Source organism: Cygnus olor, chromosome 1 (genome assembly GCF_009769625.2).
Source record: "Cygnus olor isolate bCygOlo1 chromosome 1, bCygOlo1.pri.v2, whole genome shotgun sequence".
Lineage (NCBI taxonomy): Eukaryota > Metazoa > Chordata > Aves > Anseriformes > Anatidae > Cygnus > Cygnus olor.
This window is the reverse complement of record NC_049169.1, coordinates 127,557,312-127,577,672: the sequence shown is the minus strand read 5'-3', so window position 1 is coordinate 127,577,672 and position 20,361 is coordinate 127,557,312. Positions and strand designations below refer to the sequence as shown.

The 20,361-nt window shown below is 43.0% G+C and overlaps 1 protein-coding gene across 4 annotated transcripts in view; it reads right to left on the bottom strand.

Annotated features, from left to right (window-relative positions):
- The window catches only part of SCML2 (Scm polycomb group protein like 2), a 77,772-nt gene extending 57,644 nt beyond the window's left edge, over positions 1 to 20,128 (bottom strand). The window contains exons 1-3 of one of the 4 annotated variants that reach the window (XM_040532646.1): positions 20,102 to 20,121; positions 8,006 to 8,110; positions 3,032 to 3,100 (exon numbers count right to left, since the gene is read on the bottom strand). In XM_040532646.1, coding sequence (XP_040388580.1) covers positions 3,032 to 3,100; positions 8,006 to 8,027 — 91 coding nt within the window. In that variant the 5' untranslated portion in view covers positions 8,028 to 8,110; positions 20,102 to 20,121. Of the gene's footprint in view, positions 1 to 3,031; positions 3,101 to 8,005; positions 8,111 to 19,151; positions 20,009 to 20,101 lie in introns of those variants that run through there. The other 3 variants (XM_040532635.1, XM_040532656.1, XM_040532649.1) reach the window with 3 other exon arrangements.
- Between the last annotated feature and the right edge of the window lie 233 nt (positions 20,129 to 20,361).

Sequence of the window (20,361 nt, the reverse complement as noted above, 5' to 3'; positions counted from 1 at the left end):
AGCTGGGATTGTTCAGCCTGGAGAAGAGGAGGCTCAGGGGCGACCTTATCGCTCTCTACAGGTACCTTAAAGGAGGCTGTAGCGAGGTGGGGGTTGGTCTATTCTCCCACGTGCCTGGTGACAGGACGAGGGGGAAGGGGCTAAAGTTGCACCAGGGGAGGTTTAGGTTGGATATTAGGAAGAACTTCTTTACTGAAAGGGTTGTTAGGCATTGGAATGGGCTGCCCAGGGAAGTGGTTGAGTCACCATCCCTGGAGGTCTTTAAGAGACGTTTAGATGTTGAGCTTAGTGATATGGTTTAGTGGAGGACTTGTTAGTGTTAGGTCAGAGGTTGGACTAGGTGATCTTGGAGGTCTCTTCCGACCTAGATAATTCTGTGATTCTGTCACTGTCTTCTTCATACTGGGGAGCTCAAAACTGAGCACAGTACTCCAGGCACAGTGTCACAAACACCAAGAAGAAGGAGCAAACCCCTTCTCTCGCCTGCTGGCTACATCTTTGCTAATTTGACCTGGCATGCAGTTGACGTTTGTCACCACAAGAGCACACTGCTGCCTCGCAGGCCCTTTTGGCAGAGCTCCTTTTGAACCAGCCAGCCTCCGGCCTGCGTGGCCTTAGCCAGCCCCAGGTGCAGGTGTCTCATTGCAGGAGTTTTACACGGTTCCCATCAGCCCAACCTGTAGTTCCCTAAGTACTCCCTTCTTGACCCCAGGCATGTGGTTTGCCTTTTTCCAGTCATCATCAAACTTCCCCGATCACTGTGGCCCCTCCAAAATGAGAGGGAAGCCCCACATCAGACAACTCCCTCAGCACCCCCACAGGCACCCCATCTGGTCCCATGGACAAGTGGACGTCCAGTTCATTGGAGTGCTCCCTATCTCTATCGTCCTCTTCCATACACAATGCTTCAGTTTAGTTCCAATCCAAGCTTTACAAATTCTAAATTGAAGATTTAAACTACGATTCAAGTGTAGCTTGTAAATAGGTAGAGTTTACAGTTCTGGTTTATTTTGTTTAATACAATATTACCACAGTCTAAATTCTGTTTATACAGATGGAGCACCTTGTGCCTTCTCATCTCATCCCAAGGATCCCTTCGCATACGTCTGAGACTTTTGACACAGGGATATCTCTTTTCTAGTCTTCATCCTACCACCTCTCTTTGCCAAAGATGATGTTTCCTTTTAATTTTTGTTTACATACTCCCGCAAACACAGTAGGTAAAGTATAAGCTATTTCATATCCTCCTTTTATTCCTTCTAACCTTCCACACGTTGGGATCATTCAGCTAGAATTTTTCTACCCCTGCCTTTCCCTACCTTATTTTTTTTTCAGCTGTTCTTCTCACACTTCTGTTTCCCATCCTCTCCAACTTTTCCTATCGCACATCCCCCTGAAAATTCTGGAGATTTGCTGGATTGTAGCCCAAAGCATTGTAAAGCATCTTTCTTCAACCAATGACCAAAATAGGTTCTTTCTTCTTCCTGGCCACCAACAAGCAACAACACAGGACAAACATTTTCATTTAATCTACCAAAAACCAGATATCTTGCATGATGTTGAGCAAGTCACTCCTCTCTAGGTGTTTGACAGGGCTGAGTCTAGATTTCGTGAGTAAATTCAGTGCTCAGAAAGTTGATGAACAGCATAGCCCCCAGTGAAAGAACACTCACGACAGAATAAAACCTGCTTGCTTAGCACTATTCCTACACAAAGCATTTTCAACATGCTGTTCTCTCCTGCAGAAGAAGGCAAGAAGTTTTATAGTGACTCACGAAATATGGTTATCTTAGTCACATATGAACAGCACTTTGCTGGTGGTGGCTGTCTTATGGGGTTCCATCTGTCATGTCAGACAACCTTATTTTAAAACACAGACATGCTGAGTCCAGTCTGACTGGAGCTACTCTTACACTACTGTAGAGGGGAAACGAGACATGCTTTGAGACATGCAAAGAAGTGCATTTGTTACACAGAAGAACACTACCACCAATAGGATCCCAAGAAATGGAAGAAAGAAGTCTGACAAATGTAACTGCACAAAGCTGTACTATGGCTGGCAGTACCAGGATATCACATCCATATGCAGGAAGTCGTCACTGCAACCACCCTATTGCTGCATTAGTCCATCAGTGTGTTCAATGATTAAACAACAGTAACTCACTCCTCGGGTTGTATGCAGGAAAGCCTCTGAACCAGGCCATTTACTGGGAGTCAGTGGGTATGGAAATGTAAGCTGAGTGAGAGTTTAAGTAATCCAATGATATTTTATCAAGAACTAAGGATTCCCAAAAATATTTTCTACTTCAGTCAACACTACTTGTGACAATTCTTGCGGCCCCAAATTCAAGCAACTACCACAAATATATGAAGAGCATATAGGGATGCTGCTGCCCTCTTACTGCACCTCACAAAGGTGCAACTGCCCGCAGACCCACATACATCCCAGCAATCCCACATATACGATGCCCCATGGCACCTGCTGAGGATACAACAGAAGTTGTCTAAATTTGACAAGAAGCTGGATCTTTTTTGGCAAGTGTGAAGTTTTCCACAGTTTGTTATCGATACACAATTGATTTGAAAACAATTTTTTTTTTAATAAAATTAGAATCCAGTTAGCAACACCGAAAAGCCACCAGCAAAGCACCAGCAAATACATTAAGGAAAGTAAAGGTAACTGGGGTAGAAGAGGCATTAAACGGAGAAATACATGATTAGAACAACAGCCAGATCGGTAAATGATCTAAAAAATTAGTGTTTACAGAGAGTTTTTGATTATAGTTATAACAAGTACTTTTCTTAGCTAATAAAACTATCAGACTCAAGTCAAGCAGTTTCAACCATTATTTGCTACACCAAAACACGCTTTGCTAAGTTACACAAAAGCAATGGTATGTTTTTAACTACCCATCAGTAATAGTCAAAGACATTAGAGGAGAAAAAAAAGCCTCAAGAGACATTGCAATCCAAATGCATACGTTTCCTTTCAGTATACCTTAACTAATAACCTGACAGCTGCGATACCTACCACTGTTTAAAGACGGGTTGTTTGCCTGCTGATTCTTGCCATCTTTCTCTTTTTTAATATTCTTTGAATCTAAAAGAGAAGATTCCATCACATAATAAATGTAATATTCCCATCATAATGATGTCCAGCATAACACAGAATGCTTTCAAACAGTACAGAATGTGTTGTTCCAAAGACTGACTTTCATCTATTTCAGTGCATAATCAAAAGGTAATTTATATTACAAATTTAGTCACTGTACTATTTTTCTTTTTCAAAATATATTGCAAAGTACAGCATGAAAAAGCAAAGCTTAATTACATTATATTACATTATCAGAATATATCTAGTTGTAGAAAATGTAGTACTAGCTCCACAAAAAGCAATCCTACTTTTTTTTTTTTTTAAACAGCTTTACTCAATCTACACAATTTGAGATCCTCAAAACTCCTGGGTACCTTTTAAATCTTGTTCAGACCACTGCAAACTAAGAAACAAGAAAATAATAAAACCTAACAGTGTATTTCTGAGCTGAAGATTTAATTCTATATTCATTTTATTGAATACTCGAATCTGCCTCACTGGGGCAGGGACTGATGGCCCCAAGGCTGATGTGGGGGCTTGGGCCTGGACAGGGTAGAGGAAAGGTCCTAGGGGAGGCTGGTCAGGACCTTTAAAGCCTATTAGTGCCGAGACACCTTCCACATATAAGATAACCCAGACCCCAGAGTCGTAGAAAACAAAGAGAATTTCAGTGACTTGAGAGAGGCTACATAGGAGTAAACTGGCAACTATATAAATGCTCAAAATGTGCTGCAAATATACCACCTGCTTCTCCCAAGGCACATCTGGAATACCCCAGATCCTTTGAACTACGGGGAAAAAATGCTATGTTTACTCCTTTACTTAGTCTTCTTTCTTGACTTGCATGCTCTTTGTTTTAAAAGTTTGCCTTCAGACATTGAAAGCACTTGACAGTTGTCCAAGGAAAAATCCCTATTGGGGTCAACTTCAGATGGCCCTGCTGCAATACTTCTGGGTGGTGCCCACAGAGCTCTAAGCCAGGTCCTTGCTCAGGAGTAGGGCTTTAGCCTGCACAAGTGGACACCCTACACCTTGACAACTATCAGTGAGAACTGAAGAAGGGGTAGCACTAAAACTACACCAGTGACAATGACAAGACACAAGGACAACAGTCACTGTCTCCTCCCTACAGTTCAAAATATATTCCATTCAGCCTCTTTGGGATTGAACTGAATCCAGCCAGTGCTCTACTGGGTGGTGACAATCACTAGAAAAACCTTTCCCTATGTTCTACAAGCTCGGTTATTGAGGCTTTCAAAAAAATAAAAATAAAATGAAACAGTCATGGGACTGTCACATGATAGCTTGCAGAACAGAAGACTTCCCTATCCACTTATTTCTGAAGAGGAAATCCAACGGAATCCCACATAAGAGGCTTATTGAAGAACAGAACTAATAACTGCTTCCTGCGAATACCCAAAGCTTGAAAGGACAGCCATGAAAGAACATCGACCCAACAGTGCCAGATTTCAAACGAGATGACAGCCTTTCATGATAAGAGAAATCAAGAACAGGTGAAAGAATGTGAAAACCCATGGCCTGCACACCAGATGAATTTTTGCTGACATCTCCCACCCAAATTATTTGTTTCCTGTATCAGGTTTAATGCCTATTCCACAAATACTATAGCAAATAAAAATGCTGAAATGGAATACGCTCAGTGGCACATTTTACTTATAATCATCAATTAGAAAACTATGAGAACAAGAAGAGATGAAGACATTAATGAAAAGAAATAGAAATTCCTTAAGATACCTCTTTCATTTGAGCTGGAGGCATCTTAATTGATAATAAACTCAAACACTACCATTTATTTTTGATGGGCAGAAAGCTATTCTTTAAAATGCTCAAGCAAAACACACCCACCACATTTCTTGGATGCTTCTGCATAAGTCTGAATAAACTAAGATTGCTTTTAAAGCCCGCCCCCCCCCGAGCTTTTACGCATGCCATATTTCAATGTTGGGAAGACCACTACAAAGCTAGAGTGTTTTGTCTGAACAGATGAAAAGCCATTAACTGTAAGAATTACTGTCCTGTTTTCCCCTGAGATACCCTGAATCTACTACCACCTCCCACCACTCAGAAAGGTTTCCCTCAGTCTGCACTTCCAAAGGCTTTGGTGCAGCGCGCCTCTTCCAATGTCATTAGTCAGGGTGGATAAGAATTTATGGTTTATTTTTAGAAGAAACATTAAGGAAAATAAGATTTATTAAAATCTGAATTTATAAATCAAAGTGCCTTTAAGTGTGCCAGTTTACATACGATATTTTGATAGCCTATACTCTGGTAAATTTAATTCCAAAAGATCACTGAAAACAAAATTAAGAAATGGAAGAGTATTATGTCAAATAATTGGACTGAGAAGTATGACTCCCTCAGCAAATGACACTCAGTTTGGTCAAACTTTGACGTCTAATCTCAAAAATGAGGTCATGAATATCTCTGCAGGTACAAACAGTATTTTCCCCTCATCTCCCTCAGCTAGCAACTCAATGATTTATTTTCCTCAAAGCTGAAAAGTGGACTTGGAAATGGGAACTTTTTTTGTATGTTAGAGATAGAAGAGATTTACTAATTCTAGAGGCTTGAAGTTCATCAGGACAAAAACAAGTCAGTTGAATTATCTATCTTTCTCTGTTCATAAAGTTCATTTATAAAGACACAAGCTTGAATTTACTTCCCAATGCAAAACACAGTATGTTTTAGATCATTTTGTCAAACCACAAAAAAATGAAATGATACTACTGTGGATCTAACTACATGCTATTCAGTTCTCCAAAAAAAAAAAAAAAGGCAAAGAAAGAATTGTATCCTATTTTCAAAGAAAGTGTTAAAAATACAGTAACATACCTAAGTATATATTTAAGAGCTTTTACATTCACTGTGTAAATACGTATATAGGTAGCCTATAATGCATACAGGCTAAATATCTACTTTCAAAATCCTGTAAAAGAATGTTTTCTTCTAGGTAGCTAGATTAGAATACAGCACATATTAAAATTAACATAGCGGCATATTCTATTCACAAAATAGCAGTTTTTCGACAGCACACCCCATAAACTAAAGCAGTAGATACAAAAGAAGATTAGAATAGATTATTTAACATAGTGTTTTCTCCTTACTGATTCAAAACTCCATGTGTTTATATTACTTCACCCTATCTGTAACCACAGAATTCTTCTGCTGATAAGATTACTCAAGAGACGACAGGCAAGAGTAACCACATCTATCATGCAAGAAATTAGAGACAAGAAAGAAACGAAACAAAGCTATCTTTACTGTCTCATTAATTTAAAAAAAAAAAAAAAGGTACCTTTAGAATATAATAAGGTCTGGTAAAGATGATCCTAGTGACCAATTTATATTTCCTCTTATAAACTCCCATGCTGAACTGCAGCTTGTTCTCTGAGACACTTAACAAATCCCCAACACTTCTTTCTGGGATGACTTAATCTTTCAGGAAACAAGATGACTTCTTTGCCTGTATACTGGCAAGCATCATCTCTTTTGACAGTATTAGTTTTTAGAGAGGTGTGTGACATGAGGAGTCATGCATTTGTCATCTTTTAAGACTTCCTATTTGCTTGCTGTCCAGTGTGGGAAAAAATTTCACAGTCATGCCTTCGAGATCTGTGCAGCTACTTCTTAGCCATCTTAAAGTCTTCAACTCCAGTCTGTGTTCAAAACTTGGCAGGAGACCACTTTTCTCAAAGAAATCCTTTGTCTCTTCCAGACAGACATGAAACACTTCTGGGTGACAGAAACATTTGCTCTTCCCATGCCATGCAGTTACTTACCCTCATATGAAGTTTGCTAAGACGAGCCCAAGACTTACCATAGGTCAGGAAGGGGCTGCCTTTGCTCCCTAGCGCACAGAGTTGTGAGCACATTTTAGCTACCCTTCACCAAACTTCAGTGCATGCAGCTGAGTATATCAAGACAGAGTGAATCTATGTCTCCTTCCCTTTCTTTCTCTGCTTCCCAGTGGGATTCTTATCTGCCCAGAACAGAGTGCTTCTTTCAGTATATCTAGACAACAGCCATGCAGAAAAACTACAAGAGAAGGGGGTAGACTTCCTCCATAAACTCTTGGTTCAACAATTAAATAGATGACTGCTGCCATTCCAGAAAATCTATTATAAAGACAATTATTTACCAAGGGAGCACTCAAGCACATAAAGCAGCTTGGGCTGAAGGTGGAAAGCTCAAGAAAAACACAAAAGTATTAGTAATCTTTTAGGAGGGAAGCCTACTCATCTGAAAGGTTTAAAAAGCAGCAGAAACCTGGTTTGAAAGAGTGGGTCCTTCTCGCTTTACATTCTCTTTGTTCCACCAACCCAAACACGCTTGTTATTTCTTCAGTCTCACTCTTTATTTTAGCACTTAATTCGCAATTATCTTCTGCAGACATGACACAGTAGGTATCACACCTTTGCACTACACTGTGCATTTGTGGACAAATTTCTTTAAAAAGTGTACATTTTTATCTTCAAGTGCTTGTAGAAGACAGCTGCTAATACTATTTATTGCAGTAAACTTTTATTCCTTGCACTACTCAGTTATCCTCCAGATAAATTATGTGCAGTTACAAAACAAAGCACTACATTTCATTTAATACCACATCTAGACACATTGTTCAATGTTAGAGTAGTATAATGACTTCGAGGCTGTCACAGGACAAAATTGCTTTGGCTGAACTTGTATAGAACTCCAGGCTAAGCTGAATTTAGCACACTTACTCTAAAACAATGTAAACTTTGTACTTACCTGTGTTCAGTATGTATCATAACTTCTCTTCCTGAATTTCACAGTATCCTAATTGTTAAGTAATACACCACCACCACAGAAGAGACAGTTTAACAGGTTCCCTATTTTCTTTCCTCTTGGATAAAAGCTATCAGGCCTCACCTTTAGCTGCTGTTCTCCCCATGGTAACACTTCTGTGATCTCTCTCACAATAAAAAGGCTGAAGTTGAAAGACCAGTTAATTCTTCCTTTCAGCACAACAGTTTCCTGTGGAGTAATAATACAACAAGTTAGGGGGGGGTTGTTGGGGTTTGGGCTTTCTTGTTTTGGAAAAGGAGGATTTTTTTTTTTTTGTATTGTTGTACACTTATCTTGCTGGTAAAAAGTTGCAAGCTTTTAACAAGCTATTTGTAGAAGAGCAGCATGTAAACAATGGATATGTCAAAGTAGCAAGGGTACAGAAGAACCCAAACTTTTATTTCATTGGTTTAGACAGTTTGTGGTATAATGATTTGCATTTTCAGTGAATTTCTAACTCAAAGAAAGATATAAAACATGTTTTTTCCTGTTTTCCCCAACAAACACTACTGAAAAATGAAGGAAAAACTCATGGGTCACACGCTCCTCCTGGCTTACACACACGGAGTTTATCTTCCACCACATAACTTTAAACATCTCTGGATAAAATGCTCTTTCGGAACCACACTGGCAAGGGGAACAGAACACTGATGTAAGAAATCTACACAAAGGCACAACTGCTCACTGCTACCACTGCCCGTTACCGCTTACGGCAGAGGAGGCAGAACCCACCACGGGAATGCTAACTGCAGATAACTAGAAGTGACCCACGCTCTTGCAGGTTTTAGAAACAACTTAGTTAAACCATTGTAACACAGCAAAAACAATTTTTGTGCGCGTGCTACTGTGATTTTCTACTCCAGCGTCAATTCTTTGGAATTTCGACTGCACTCAAAACAAGTGAAACTCACTTGAGGCTTTTTACCCCTAAAGCAACAAAACAGGCAAGTTTATGATCCTTTCCCATTCACTATTCAAGTAATAATGCATAAAAATACATTCAAATTTCTGAATTATCTTCTTTGATCATTTCCTTTCAAGGAAATCCCATGATATTAAAGTTAACATCATTAACAGTTCAAAATTTATTTTTTTTAATTTAAACGTATGGACACTTTTTCGAAGACAAATTTTGCCAAAAGTAACATTTTTGGAACCTGTATCTTTCCAATGCTATAAAAAGGAATGGTAGTTGAAAAGCAAGGTAGCTGTTTGGAGTTTCTTGAACCTTACACTCACATGCTAAAAATTTACACATAGATATTGCATGTAACAAGAGGTGTGTCATACAGGCAAGTATTTTCCTGAAATTGTGACATTTAGTGAAATTTAGAGGAAATTGTACACCACGGTGGTAGACTGCATGACGAAAACTTTATACAGTGCTAGTCCCATGGCTAAAACAAACTAAATATGGTTTTAAAAAGGCCAGTGACTGAAGAATGCGTTTTGTGCATGTCTGCAGCGCGTGGACATGCTGGATAGTTATTACAAAAAACCTAAGTGACTGAGACTTGAAAGCAGTTATAAATAAAACTGGATACTGACATAAAATAAGCAGGTTTTGCTACACAATAGCATTCACAGTATAAGTGATCATCAGGATTAAGAAGAGAAACCCTTTTAAGCCATCAAATAAATTTGAAATACGTGATACTTTCGTAGACTCCCCCCAAAATTCAAAGCTTTTCCGCTGCAAGTAATAAATTGTGAAAGGTGATGCAGAGTCAAAGTAACTGTTTTACAGATTACTTTAAAACAGTGCATGGTTTTTATCTTTTTGTTCCAAGCACCAGATTGCACTTGGTGCAGTAATAAAGATTCCATCCCTGCAGTGATAGTCATCAAGTTTAGCACAACCGGAGCGCCTGTCAGGACATAAAAAGGATTCCAGCGTTTCATTAGCCTCTGCTCCACCAGATAGGCGGTTTTACAGCGTGCCCACCGGCCTGTTAAAAATATAAGACAAGGGAAAGCTCTGAGAGCGCTCTCTGAAACAGAGCGAACCGCTGAGCAGAAATACAATATACTGCTGTTTGGAAGAGGTGCTACTTAAAACCCGGTCACACTTACAGTACTCAGTGTACTCAGTCTCTATTAAATTAGCTGGTAGATAGCAACGTTTGTCACAGTAGACATTCAAAAACAGTGTTTCTGGGCCTCTAACAACCGCTACATGATGCTGGATGACAGCAAAATGAAAACCAGTTACCTCCAGAAGACAGGGCAGGCCCAGGAACAGCTTTCCACCACCACCACCTTGCGTGAGGGGCGAGCGAGGCCAGTCACGTCGCCTGGTACCTGAGGCACCTCTCACCATGGCCTCACCATCCCCAGCAGAAACAGCCAGCTAGGCCGGGGGAGAAACCTCCAGGTGCTTTTCGGCAAAATCTCACAGAGAGGATGGAGCTCGAGGCATTCTTGCATGTGCAACAGGGTGAAACAGCAGAGCGAGCAATACAGAAAGTTAAGGTTAAGAAATTAATCTAGAAGCTTAAAGAAACACAGGCAAAAATAAATAAATAAAACAAGGCCAGGAATATGCAAACAAACATAGAAATGTACTGGCAAGTCTGAAGTGTAATGGAGTGAGCATGCACAAAGCAAGAGAATGAAAACCAAAGCTTCAAAAACCAAGCTAACCATAGTGACCGACAGTCATATACAGAAAATGGCCAAAACCCACCAATTTAGGAATGGAAGTACAGAATCTATACCAGAGACCAATGAAAAACTACTTGCTGTACATTAAAAAAGCAGAAAAATGCAGGAACCTAAGGAACTGCATGATCTGTAAGGTCCCTCCCAACCCAAACCATTCTGTGATAACATTAAATTCATCATTGGAATATATTCTATTTAAAGCAACAGGGAGGATTTCCACACTCATCAACTGTATTATTTACATAATTTACTTCTCAATTCATCCTGTAAACTGAGTTTCATTCCTTCTCTGATTAGCTTCCCTTGCATCAGCTACTTTAAATTAAAAATAAATAAATAAATAAATAGACAGACAGACAGAAAGCATTCATCTGCCTTTAATTCCTTACTGAAGTTTTTATGGTTAATGCCCAAATCACTCCTGCTAGCCACCTCCCACTGTGTAAGTCTTTTGTCAGAAGGACATATATTATTAGACAAGCCTAAACCTTCACTCTTGATGCGTCGCTACTACATAGTACCAGGTGTCAGCAAACAGGATGGAAAGCATGTTTCCTGTCTAACATTGCTCTTCTAATTTTGAAAGAATTACTCAAAGGACACGTGTTGCTGCAATTCAAAGAAGGTGGTATTTTACAGAAAACGTCAAAGTCATTTGCTCCTTTCTCTCAACCACATCCCCATTATACTTCGCACTGTAAGCCTGGCATTCAAGCAAGCTGAATGTCCTGGAAAAAAAAGCATGCATATTTAGGGCTTCATGGTGCAAGTTCATCTTGACAGCATGCCTGGTCATAAAAACACACGGCACGGGATTATGGTGATCAGTGTAACGCTCAAAAGAAGCCTGAGCACCCAGCAGATCACGGGCTTAGGACCACCAAAAGCATTACAGTTTCCCTGTCAATGACTCCATACCTCAGACTCTGAGGGAAGACGGAGCTGGCGATTTCAGAGCTGTCTGTCCCGACCCCTGGTGGCCCTCCGGAGGGACAGAGGGCACAGAAGTGCAGGCGGTCGTCTTCCAGGCTCCATGCGAACAGGGTGCTTCGCCACCAGCACACCAGTGCCGCCGCCCTCAGAAGGCCCAGCTGTGGGGCTGGCACCACCACCCTGGCCTCTGCCACCATCCTCACTCCCTGTGTCCTTTCACAGTCCCCTGTGTCTCTTGACAGCCCCCTGCATCCCTTCACAGCCCCCGGCCCACCCCACAGCCCTGCCCTCACACAGGGCAGCCCATACCTGAGGCACCAACTCCTCTGACAGGAGAGCGCGGTCCACCGCAGTGACTGCTCCTGAGAGGGACGTGCTGTTTTTTAACCTGCTCGTCCATTCGCCTGTCATCTCTTACATAAAAATACTACTTCACAATCTTTGCACAAGCCCTTAAGGTGCTGAAAAAGGGCAAATACACAGAATAAGGCTAAGAAGAGTACTCCTGTAACATCCGATACTTCCAAGTGCCCTTGAAAATTTCCTTCCAGGTAAGTCACCCGGTGCATAGCCTCACATATACTTCAGGACATAACAGCATATATCTCTGTATTTCTGCAACAGGAATCATCCCTAAACTATTCTTCTAGAGCACACTGTGGCACCATTATAGAAAAGTAAGATCTCACAGGCTAGGAGAAAAAAAAAACAACTTATCCCTGCACAAAACACCATAAGATGTGACACAAACTTCATAGTCATAAAATCAGTATTATTTAGCATTACACATTTATGAGTTCAAAATAATAAAAAAAAAAAAACCACACTGAAGATGAGGTTTTCCTTCATTTATGCATACATAACCAGCTAGTGTTCTAACTAGAAACTTGATCTGAGTTAAAATCCCTTTGAGTTCAAATTCTCTGTACATAAATAAATAAATAGAAGTGAGAATCATTCCAGGAAAGGAAATGAAACTTCCATATTTTCATATGGCAGAACTTCTAACAACCTGAGAGATCAGAACACCTCTCTAGTAGATAAAAGCAGAGCTAGAGGAGAGCTAGGCTCTTGGAGAATTTATGGGCTTTCAGAAGAGCAAATGTTAGCTAGCCATATGTATTATTATAAAAACTAAGGCTGAATATTTCTTAAGCTGTTAAAAGACAAGAGTAGGTAATTACGGCTTTCCAAATATCATTTTATAACAGCGTTTGCCTTAACATCAAGAAGAAACTTTCTGCACTTGCAAAATTCCTCAGAAAGTCCCCAACAGTGCACTGCTCACTATTTATGAAGTGATTAGCATAAACAAACTTTTAAGCTGTCAGCAGTAAAACACCATTTGTAAACGTTCTGCCCTCCTTCCAGGTAAGTTTACGATCTGCTTTAGGATATGAGCAATTGTAATTACAGTGAATCGCACATTTCAAGACTACAAAATCATAAGCTCTCAATCTGCACTAAGTGTATATTATTCAGTACAGAGCAAGGCATTGTGTGTTTTAAAAACAAACATTAACAAGGTTTAGACCACAGATTTGTCCCGAAAATTCCTGAAGCAAAAAAATAAATACTTATAAATGAGAACAGCTGAAAAATTAGGTCTCAGAATTAAATTAAATAACATAGCTACTATCAACTGAAAACAGAAACGTCTCACGTCACACACTCAACATTTACTATTTGGACAGTAATTTTAAAAATTAAAGTTTAGAGCTGCTCTATAGCTACCAGTGGAAAATAAAAATAGCTTCTCCCCTCTACACATCCCCCCCCCCCCATCCTGCTTTAAAAGTTGGAAGATATGGGGTTGTAAAAACCTGAAAAAGGAAATGGTATGTGTGAAGTCAGCAGTTCAGCAAAGAGGCTGACTGGCCATTAACAGCTTTAAATATTCTTAAAACGCCAGCCTTCCCACATGAAAGGGTATTTTAACATTATATTCAAATAAATCAAAAATACAGTTCGCAGCACTTACATTTCTATCTTAAGTAAAACTGTCAGTTTTAGTAGTTTTCTAGTGCATATTTGCAGTAGCATAAGAGCTCGACAAATCGTTCAAACATTTTGGTGAATTCAACTCACCAGAACCTCCGTGCTGTTTTTCTGCTTCCCCTCTTCAAACCTGGAATAGTGTTCCTGCAAGCATTCATCATCATCATTCAACCTGGCTTTGTTCAAATGCCTAGCTCAAATTTTTTTCACGAAGCAAACTAATTAAATTATGCACAAAAAAAATTAATAAATATATATATATACACACACATGATGTATATATACACATCATCTTGCATGATGAAGACTGACTAAGAGCTAAATACCTGCATGAAATTCCCTGTACACCCAGATGCACCTCCTGTGCCTTCAGCTCAGCCTCCCCTGACACAGCAGAGAGCTCTCTATTTGTTCTGTGAGGCACCAAGCATACTTTTAGCACAGTGCAAATACAGCAGGTAAGGGAGAAAAGAAATTGCTACTGCAAACATAGTAAGAGATGCCCGGAGTCTAGGATGGAATGGGATGCCAGAGATCCCAACAGGGCTTTTCTGCACTCATCTCTGACAGACAGCAAGCAATACCAGCGGTTTTAAAAGCAGCAGTAAGACAGAGTGTGTGTACTCAGGGGAAACGGGGAGAAAGACAAGCAGAGGAGGGCTGGTGGAAAAGGGTTTTACAACCTCGTAGATAACTCAGGCTTCCTCCCGTCTACATGGCCACCAAGAGCTGAAGGGACCGCTCAAGCTCAGCTCAGAGAGGATCCAAGAGCCCCACGCACATATCATGGAGCTGGGAAATCCATCACGATTTCACACGATCATCTTTTTTCTGCTGCAGAAATCTATGAAAGTACACCATTTCTTTTCCAGTGGAGGCACGGAGAACAACCTTGTGATATTTCTGTATAGATCAGTCTTGCGAGCACCCCACACATCAGCTTATTTCAAAGCATGATGTTTGACTCTCCTTGCTCATACTCAAAGCCAGCAGCAACATACTCCTGCTGCCATCTTCTTCCAGTGCTTAAGGCACCCTCCCCTCGCTTGAGGACCCAAACAAGCCAAAGGCCCCACCAGGCAGGGGTACCTGTGCTGCTGGTACTGAGGGCTCTGCTGCTTCCCCAGCTTCTTATTCCTCTAAGAAAAAAAAAAAATCCTTCTGTAACCCATCCCACCAAATAAATCATCCTGCAGGCAGACGCCACCAAAAACACATGCCCATCTATTCAGACGAACATTCATGAGTCCTGTTCGGTGCCGCCAGGCATTCCCGTGGCACACACCGTGCTGATGGGTCCACAGAGAACAGCCTGCTCCTAAGTATTCATACGACAGGACAGCTGCAAATACTCAGCTGCAGCATTTGCTGCACTCTTTGAAAACAGAAGGCAGAAGCCCAGCGCATCGGAAACATCCAAAGCAAGCCCGTGTCTCTCTTTCCAAACTTCCTAGGACAACTTTCCACTTCTGAAACAAACAGGGTGAAACGGGGCATGATGTGGTGGGGCCACGTCTTCCCCAGCACGCCTGAGGAGCTGTGTCCCTGTTGGATGCCAGCCCCAGGACAGGGGCAGGGACAGAGCAGCCCCTTTCTGCTTTGCACGCTGCGATCCCTGGCCCCTTCCCCACCCTCAGCTTACCCTGCTGGGCACCTGAGGGCATTCAGGCAAGAACTCAAGCAGAAGAAAACAAAAATACACACAAGACACACAGTTTTCCCACTAATTATAACGCTGTTCGTTTCATGATTAGAACCAGTACATACCTTCAGGCCTTTCCAGAAAACCACTGTCTGCCTCTTCAGTGCACTCCAGCGCAGGGCACGCGTACAGGGTTTAGCATTAGAAGTGCCATCGTGCACGCCCCAGACCTTTTAGTCTGAGCCCCGATAGATGGCAGCGACAAGTTCCGCCAAATTTAGCAGCTCTGATACCCTTTCACATTCCTCCACGTACAAGACTCGCTTTTACGAACTGCTCTTTCCAAATGGGCTTTTAGGAGCGCCCCAGGAGTTGCGCTGGCGGCACTGACCTCCTCTGCCTTAATCTCCGGCAGATTCCATACAGTACATAAATAACGGCGCGTGCTTCGCTTTATGTATGCACCTCATTAAAACGGTGCTACTCTCTTGCACGTTTTATAAACTTCAGATGCTCCCTGAGCTAATGCACGCTAGAGATGATGAAAGGCTCAGCCTCGGCTTTGCCCTGCGCTAAAAGGGCTATCGTATTACCTTGAGAAGACAACAAACTGAGATTTCCATCAAAGAAGTTCAACCCTTTCATGAAAGGCCTAGATTTCTTTGCTGTCTTAAGTGGAATTTGACCTGATTTGTGAAGCCGAAGGCCTAGAACCAAATGATTCAAAGGAGGACACCTACCTTTAATGTAATGCCTTGCTTGGTTTTAGATGACGACATGCTAAATGGGGAGCCGCACAGATAATACATCACCTACAGGGAAAAAATAACACTCCAAAAACACTGCTCACACTTGAGCTGCACACAACGTTATTCTAACAAATCACAAAGAAAAAGCACTTTAAGATTAGTTTGGACATAAGATATCTAGAAAGCATCTTCCCTGTGAGGCAGAGAGGCTATTGCCTACTAAAACAAGTGGAAGAGCACTAAAATTTTGTTAAAGGTTTGAGGATTTCAGAAATACTTCCATCTTAATGGCTCTGCCAGTAATTCAGAAAAGCAGGAAGAGTGCGCGTGGAAAAACACACTCAGCACACATTTAGTGGTGCACCAATCTGGATCCAAAACAATCAAATACTACCCATGCAGCAGTCACCTTTGTTAAAGCCAAGAACTATGAACCAGTTCTCAATCTACAGTGCTGAAACGAGACAGACAAAACTCACCAACACCAACAAAGAACTGTATATTTCTTCACACCATTCATACTTAAGATAATACTGGATTTTTTTTTGTCCTGTTCCAAGGACACAGAAACTAAAGCTGCAAGTTCCTGTGACAGCAATCCGGCGAGGAGGTAGGACACAGCATATCCCCTCTGCTGCTAATGACCTGGCTGCTCCGTATCCATTGTGTACAAGAGAAAGCATCAGAGCAAGCCCATCAAGCAGAGATAAGGAGCCTTGTAAAGATAGCTGCTGATTTCTGAACAGCTGTGTTGCAGCTCCTGACTTTCCTCCAGATCTATCTCCTCACTGACCAAGCAGAAAGGCTGACAAGGAAGAGACACGAGTACATCCAAGGGTACTCGTACTACCACCGCTAGTGCCCTGGTTACTCTACTTGTAAATGTGCTGAAAGCAACAGGGGAGCGTGCCCCCCACCGCCAGCAGCTGTGCCACGAGTCCTTGCCCCAGCAGCAGCGGGTACACAGCCCCCTTTGCCCGTCTTGCAGGACTAGAGATACGCTTAAAGAAGATTGCAGACGTGGGACGCCAGCTTCAGGCAGCGCAAGGTGGCTCACCAAGCCGGCCTGGCACGACGCTGCTGCTCCACGGCCACTGCCACCCAGGCAGGTCAGGTTGGCCAGCCGCAGCACGCAGTACGCTTGTACAAAAGATGGGACTGGCACAGGAACATATCCTTAAAAGAAGCTACGGCTCCTCCGGGGACTTAACCAAAACTTTTTAGGGTCTTCATCCACAGCAAATGGATCGCCTTTCCACATAGCGCAGGTGAAGCTGTTTGCATGCACACGCTGCCTGTATCTCACCATTATCAGCCACCACTGTAACTTGACCGCATATAACTAATAAAAAAATATAAAAATAAACTTGACTGCATATAACTAATGTTAAAGCTGCCTACCATTACATCAAGACATCACCAAATTAGAGAAGACTTGGAACTTGAAAGAAATCCTACAAATTGTATCAGTAAAACACTGCCCTATACCAAAAACACATCATAGCAAAAAAGAAAGCATTCACCAAATCACATTAGAACATGTATTCTAGGATTTCAAATTACACTGAGCCAAACTCTAAGTATTTGCAAAAATACCAGGGCTACGACATGCAACGCAAACACCTGTAACATTAAAGCACAAACAATTTTATCTTTAACATTTCTGTTGCTCCACATTTAAAAACAGCTCTATTAAGCCCCAACAGCTCCATACATGGTTTCCAGTGTCCTAGAGGAATCGGAGTCCTGAGCCACTGACGTTGCATGTCTTACATTTTAGAGAACACTAACAGCATAGCCCTCGACATTTAAGATTTTAATCTCTGGAAGAAGCAATCAGCACTAACATTGGGTGCCTAAGGCTACTTCTGTCAAATGGGAGTAAACAGAACTTTAAAGCCCCAGCAGATGCAGAGGTCAAGAAGTTGGTTAACAGCCTCCCTTGTGCGGACCCTTTGAAGCACTGAACCAGTCCCTACCTGTAATTTGCTTTATATTTACACTCAGAAAACATTATAGCACACTGCAATATTTTCAAAGATTATCTGAAAATATACAAGAAAAACTGCGTATTTTACCCATTCCTGCTTGAGGCAGAGGTAGCCAGACAAATAAGAAGGTCGGCGGCAGTGTCCTGGACAGTTAACGACAAATGGCATTTCCTGTTGGCGACACTCCTTAATATCAAGCGATAATTACCGAGGACTCCATTCCTCCCCGCACACCCACTCCATCACATATGGACCGCAACAGATAAAGGGAGCAAGCACGGCTCACTCACAGCTCGCAGTCCCATTTCAGTACTAAGAAAACAATGAGACACAATTGTGAGAAAAGGACGCCCAACGTAGGTGGCGACTTCTGCCCTTTGCACATTTCCTTCACCCTTTTCTACGTCCCCTCGAGTCCAGCAGAGTCGTTGTTTTACACACACAACTTTTAGGCAGACATCGGAATGAATGCATTCTCTGTACCATCAATTTCACACTAATGAAAACAAAATTATATTTGGTTGTGTAACACAAGCCCTCCCCAACACCTCTTTTGAACTCAGGCAGCTACCACAGAAAACAACGCCTCTACCTTATCAGAGTGCTGCACCGCACGCAGCAAGGACAGCACCAGCAGCCACCGCCGCCAGAAAAGAGAAAGGAGAAAGAAAAAAAGGCGTCTGCACATTCAAAGTAGCAACGTACAAAGTCTGAGGAAACATATTTTAGAGGACTGTTACTGCTCCTTCCCTGAACCAAGATCCTACACCAAGATCAACACCTACCGTATGACCCAATTTTAAGAACAACCTAATCGGAGCCGGTCATGTTTGTGTATCTACACGGCTTTTAATTGCTGTGCAAGCAGTTAATAACATGAAACCAGAAGCGAGCATTTCTATTTCCAGAATCTGAACAGAATTATGAACAGATTATGAAATACTTACTACCAACTAACCTGAAAGATACTACAAGCATGCTGCTGCGCTATTTGCGACAATTAGAGAACTAGAACAACAACTCTGTCACAAGAGTCTCAAACAAAATCAGAAAGCATTACTTTAATAGTCAAAGCTAGAACTTGTTAAAAGTTAACAGCCCTTCTAGTACTTCTACATCTAAATTTCAGTTTCACCGTACGCTCTTCCTGCTTGCATTACTGTGAAACCTCCCATAAATAAAGTACTAAAGTGTCTTTAACTTGGTTATTCTTTACATCAATTCAAGTTGCATCACCCATAAATAGTACTTACATTTTATTACACCCTAAGGGAGAAAACCGGCTCCCCTTGCCCCGACCAGGCGGCCTGGCTGTAGGCGCAGCTCCTGCCGACGCGCTGCCAGAGCCCCCTCGAGTCTCCTATGGGGTGCTGTGCTCTGAGCAGCAGTTGACAGGACAGCCCCAGCGCATTCACTCTCCTATTTATTACCTGATGTTAATATGACAGCTTAAAACACAGCTAACATGGTAAATGCCTTCCCGCTGCTGCTCTTCCCACCCGCACAAGCACTGCGGTGGTTTCCGACACCGGGCGACTGTCCCACAGACAGCTTTTCTGTGCCACCTCCAAGGTGTGAGGCGCAGCAGGAGAGCTTTAAAAACCCAGAGATTTTAAGGCTGCTGTTCCTTGAATCATAAATCACAGAACATCCCAAGTTGGAAGGGACCCACAAGGATCATCAAGCCCAACTCCTAAAAAAATGACACAAACTTGCACCGAGGTGCTGTTCGCAAGCCAGGTGAAGAACGCCCCAAAAAATTACCACCAGATGGACGAGGCACTTTTTAAGGTCAGCTCACCAGACCCCGAGGAGCTGCCAGACACAGGCGAGGCGTGCAGCAGGAGAACCCACCAGCCGCCAGCACCTCTCCGTCCCGCCACCCGGTGACTTCTCCCTGTCTTCTGCAGGCTAACGGAACAGCCAGAAACCAGCCTCGGGGCAAGCCCTGGGGCTCACACCGCGACAACGAGCTCCTCGGGGGCATGCAAAGCCCCCCCGAGCGCCCCGCCGACCCCCCGAGGGTCCCCGAGCGCGGCACCTCGCCGGGCAGCGCGCTGCCCTCGCAGCTGGCGGCGGCGGGGAGTACCAGCACCAGCAGCACCACGAGGCCGCCCCCCGCCGCCACCGCGCCCGAGCCCCCCACGCTCCGCTCCGCGGAGGGCTCGGGGCCGCCTCCCGGGGCCCGGCCGCCGCCACTCACCGGGGCCGCGGGGCCGGGGGGGCAGCGGCGCCGCCGCCTCCCTCAAGCGGCTCCCGCCGCCGCCGGCCGCCTCACGCCGCCGCCATGTTGCGGGGGCATCGCGCATGCCCGCCAGCGGCACCGGGGGCGAGGGCCGGCCGCCGCCGCCCCCTTTCCGCCCGCAGCCGGGGGCCGGGGCTCCGGTCCTTCGCCCGGGAGGCCTCGCAGCAGGGAGGTCGCCTCCCGGGGGCCGTCCGGGGTGCGGCTGGCAGCCGACAGGC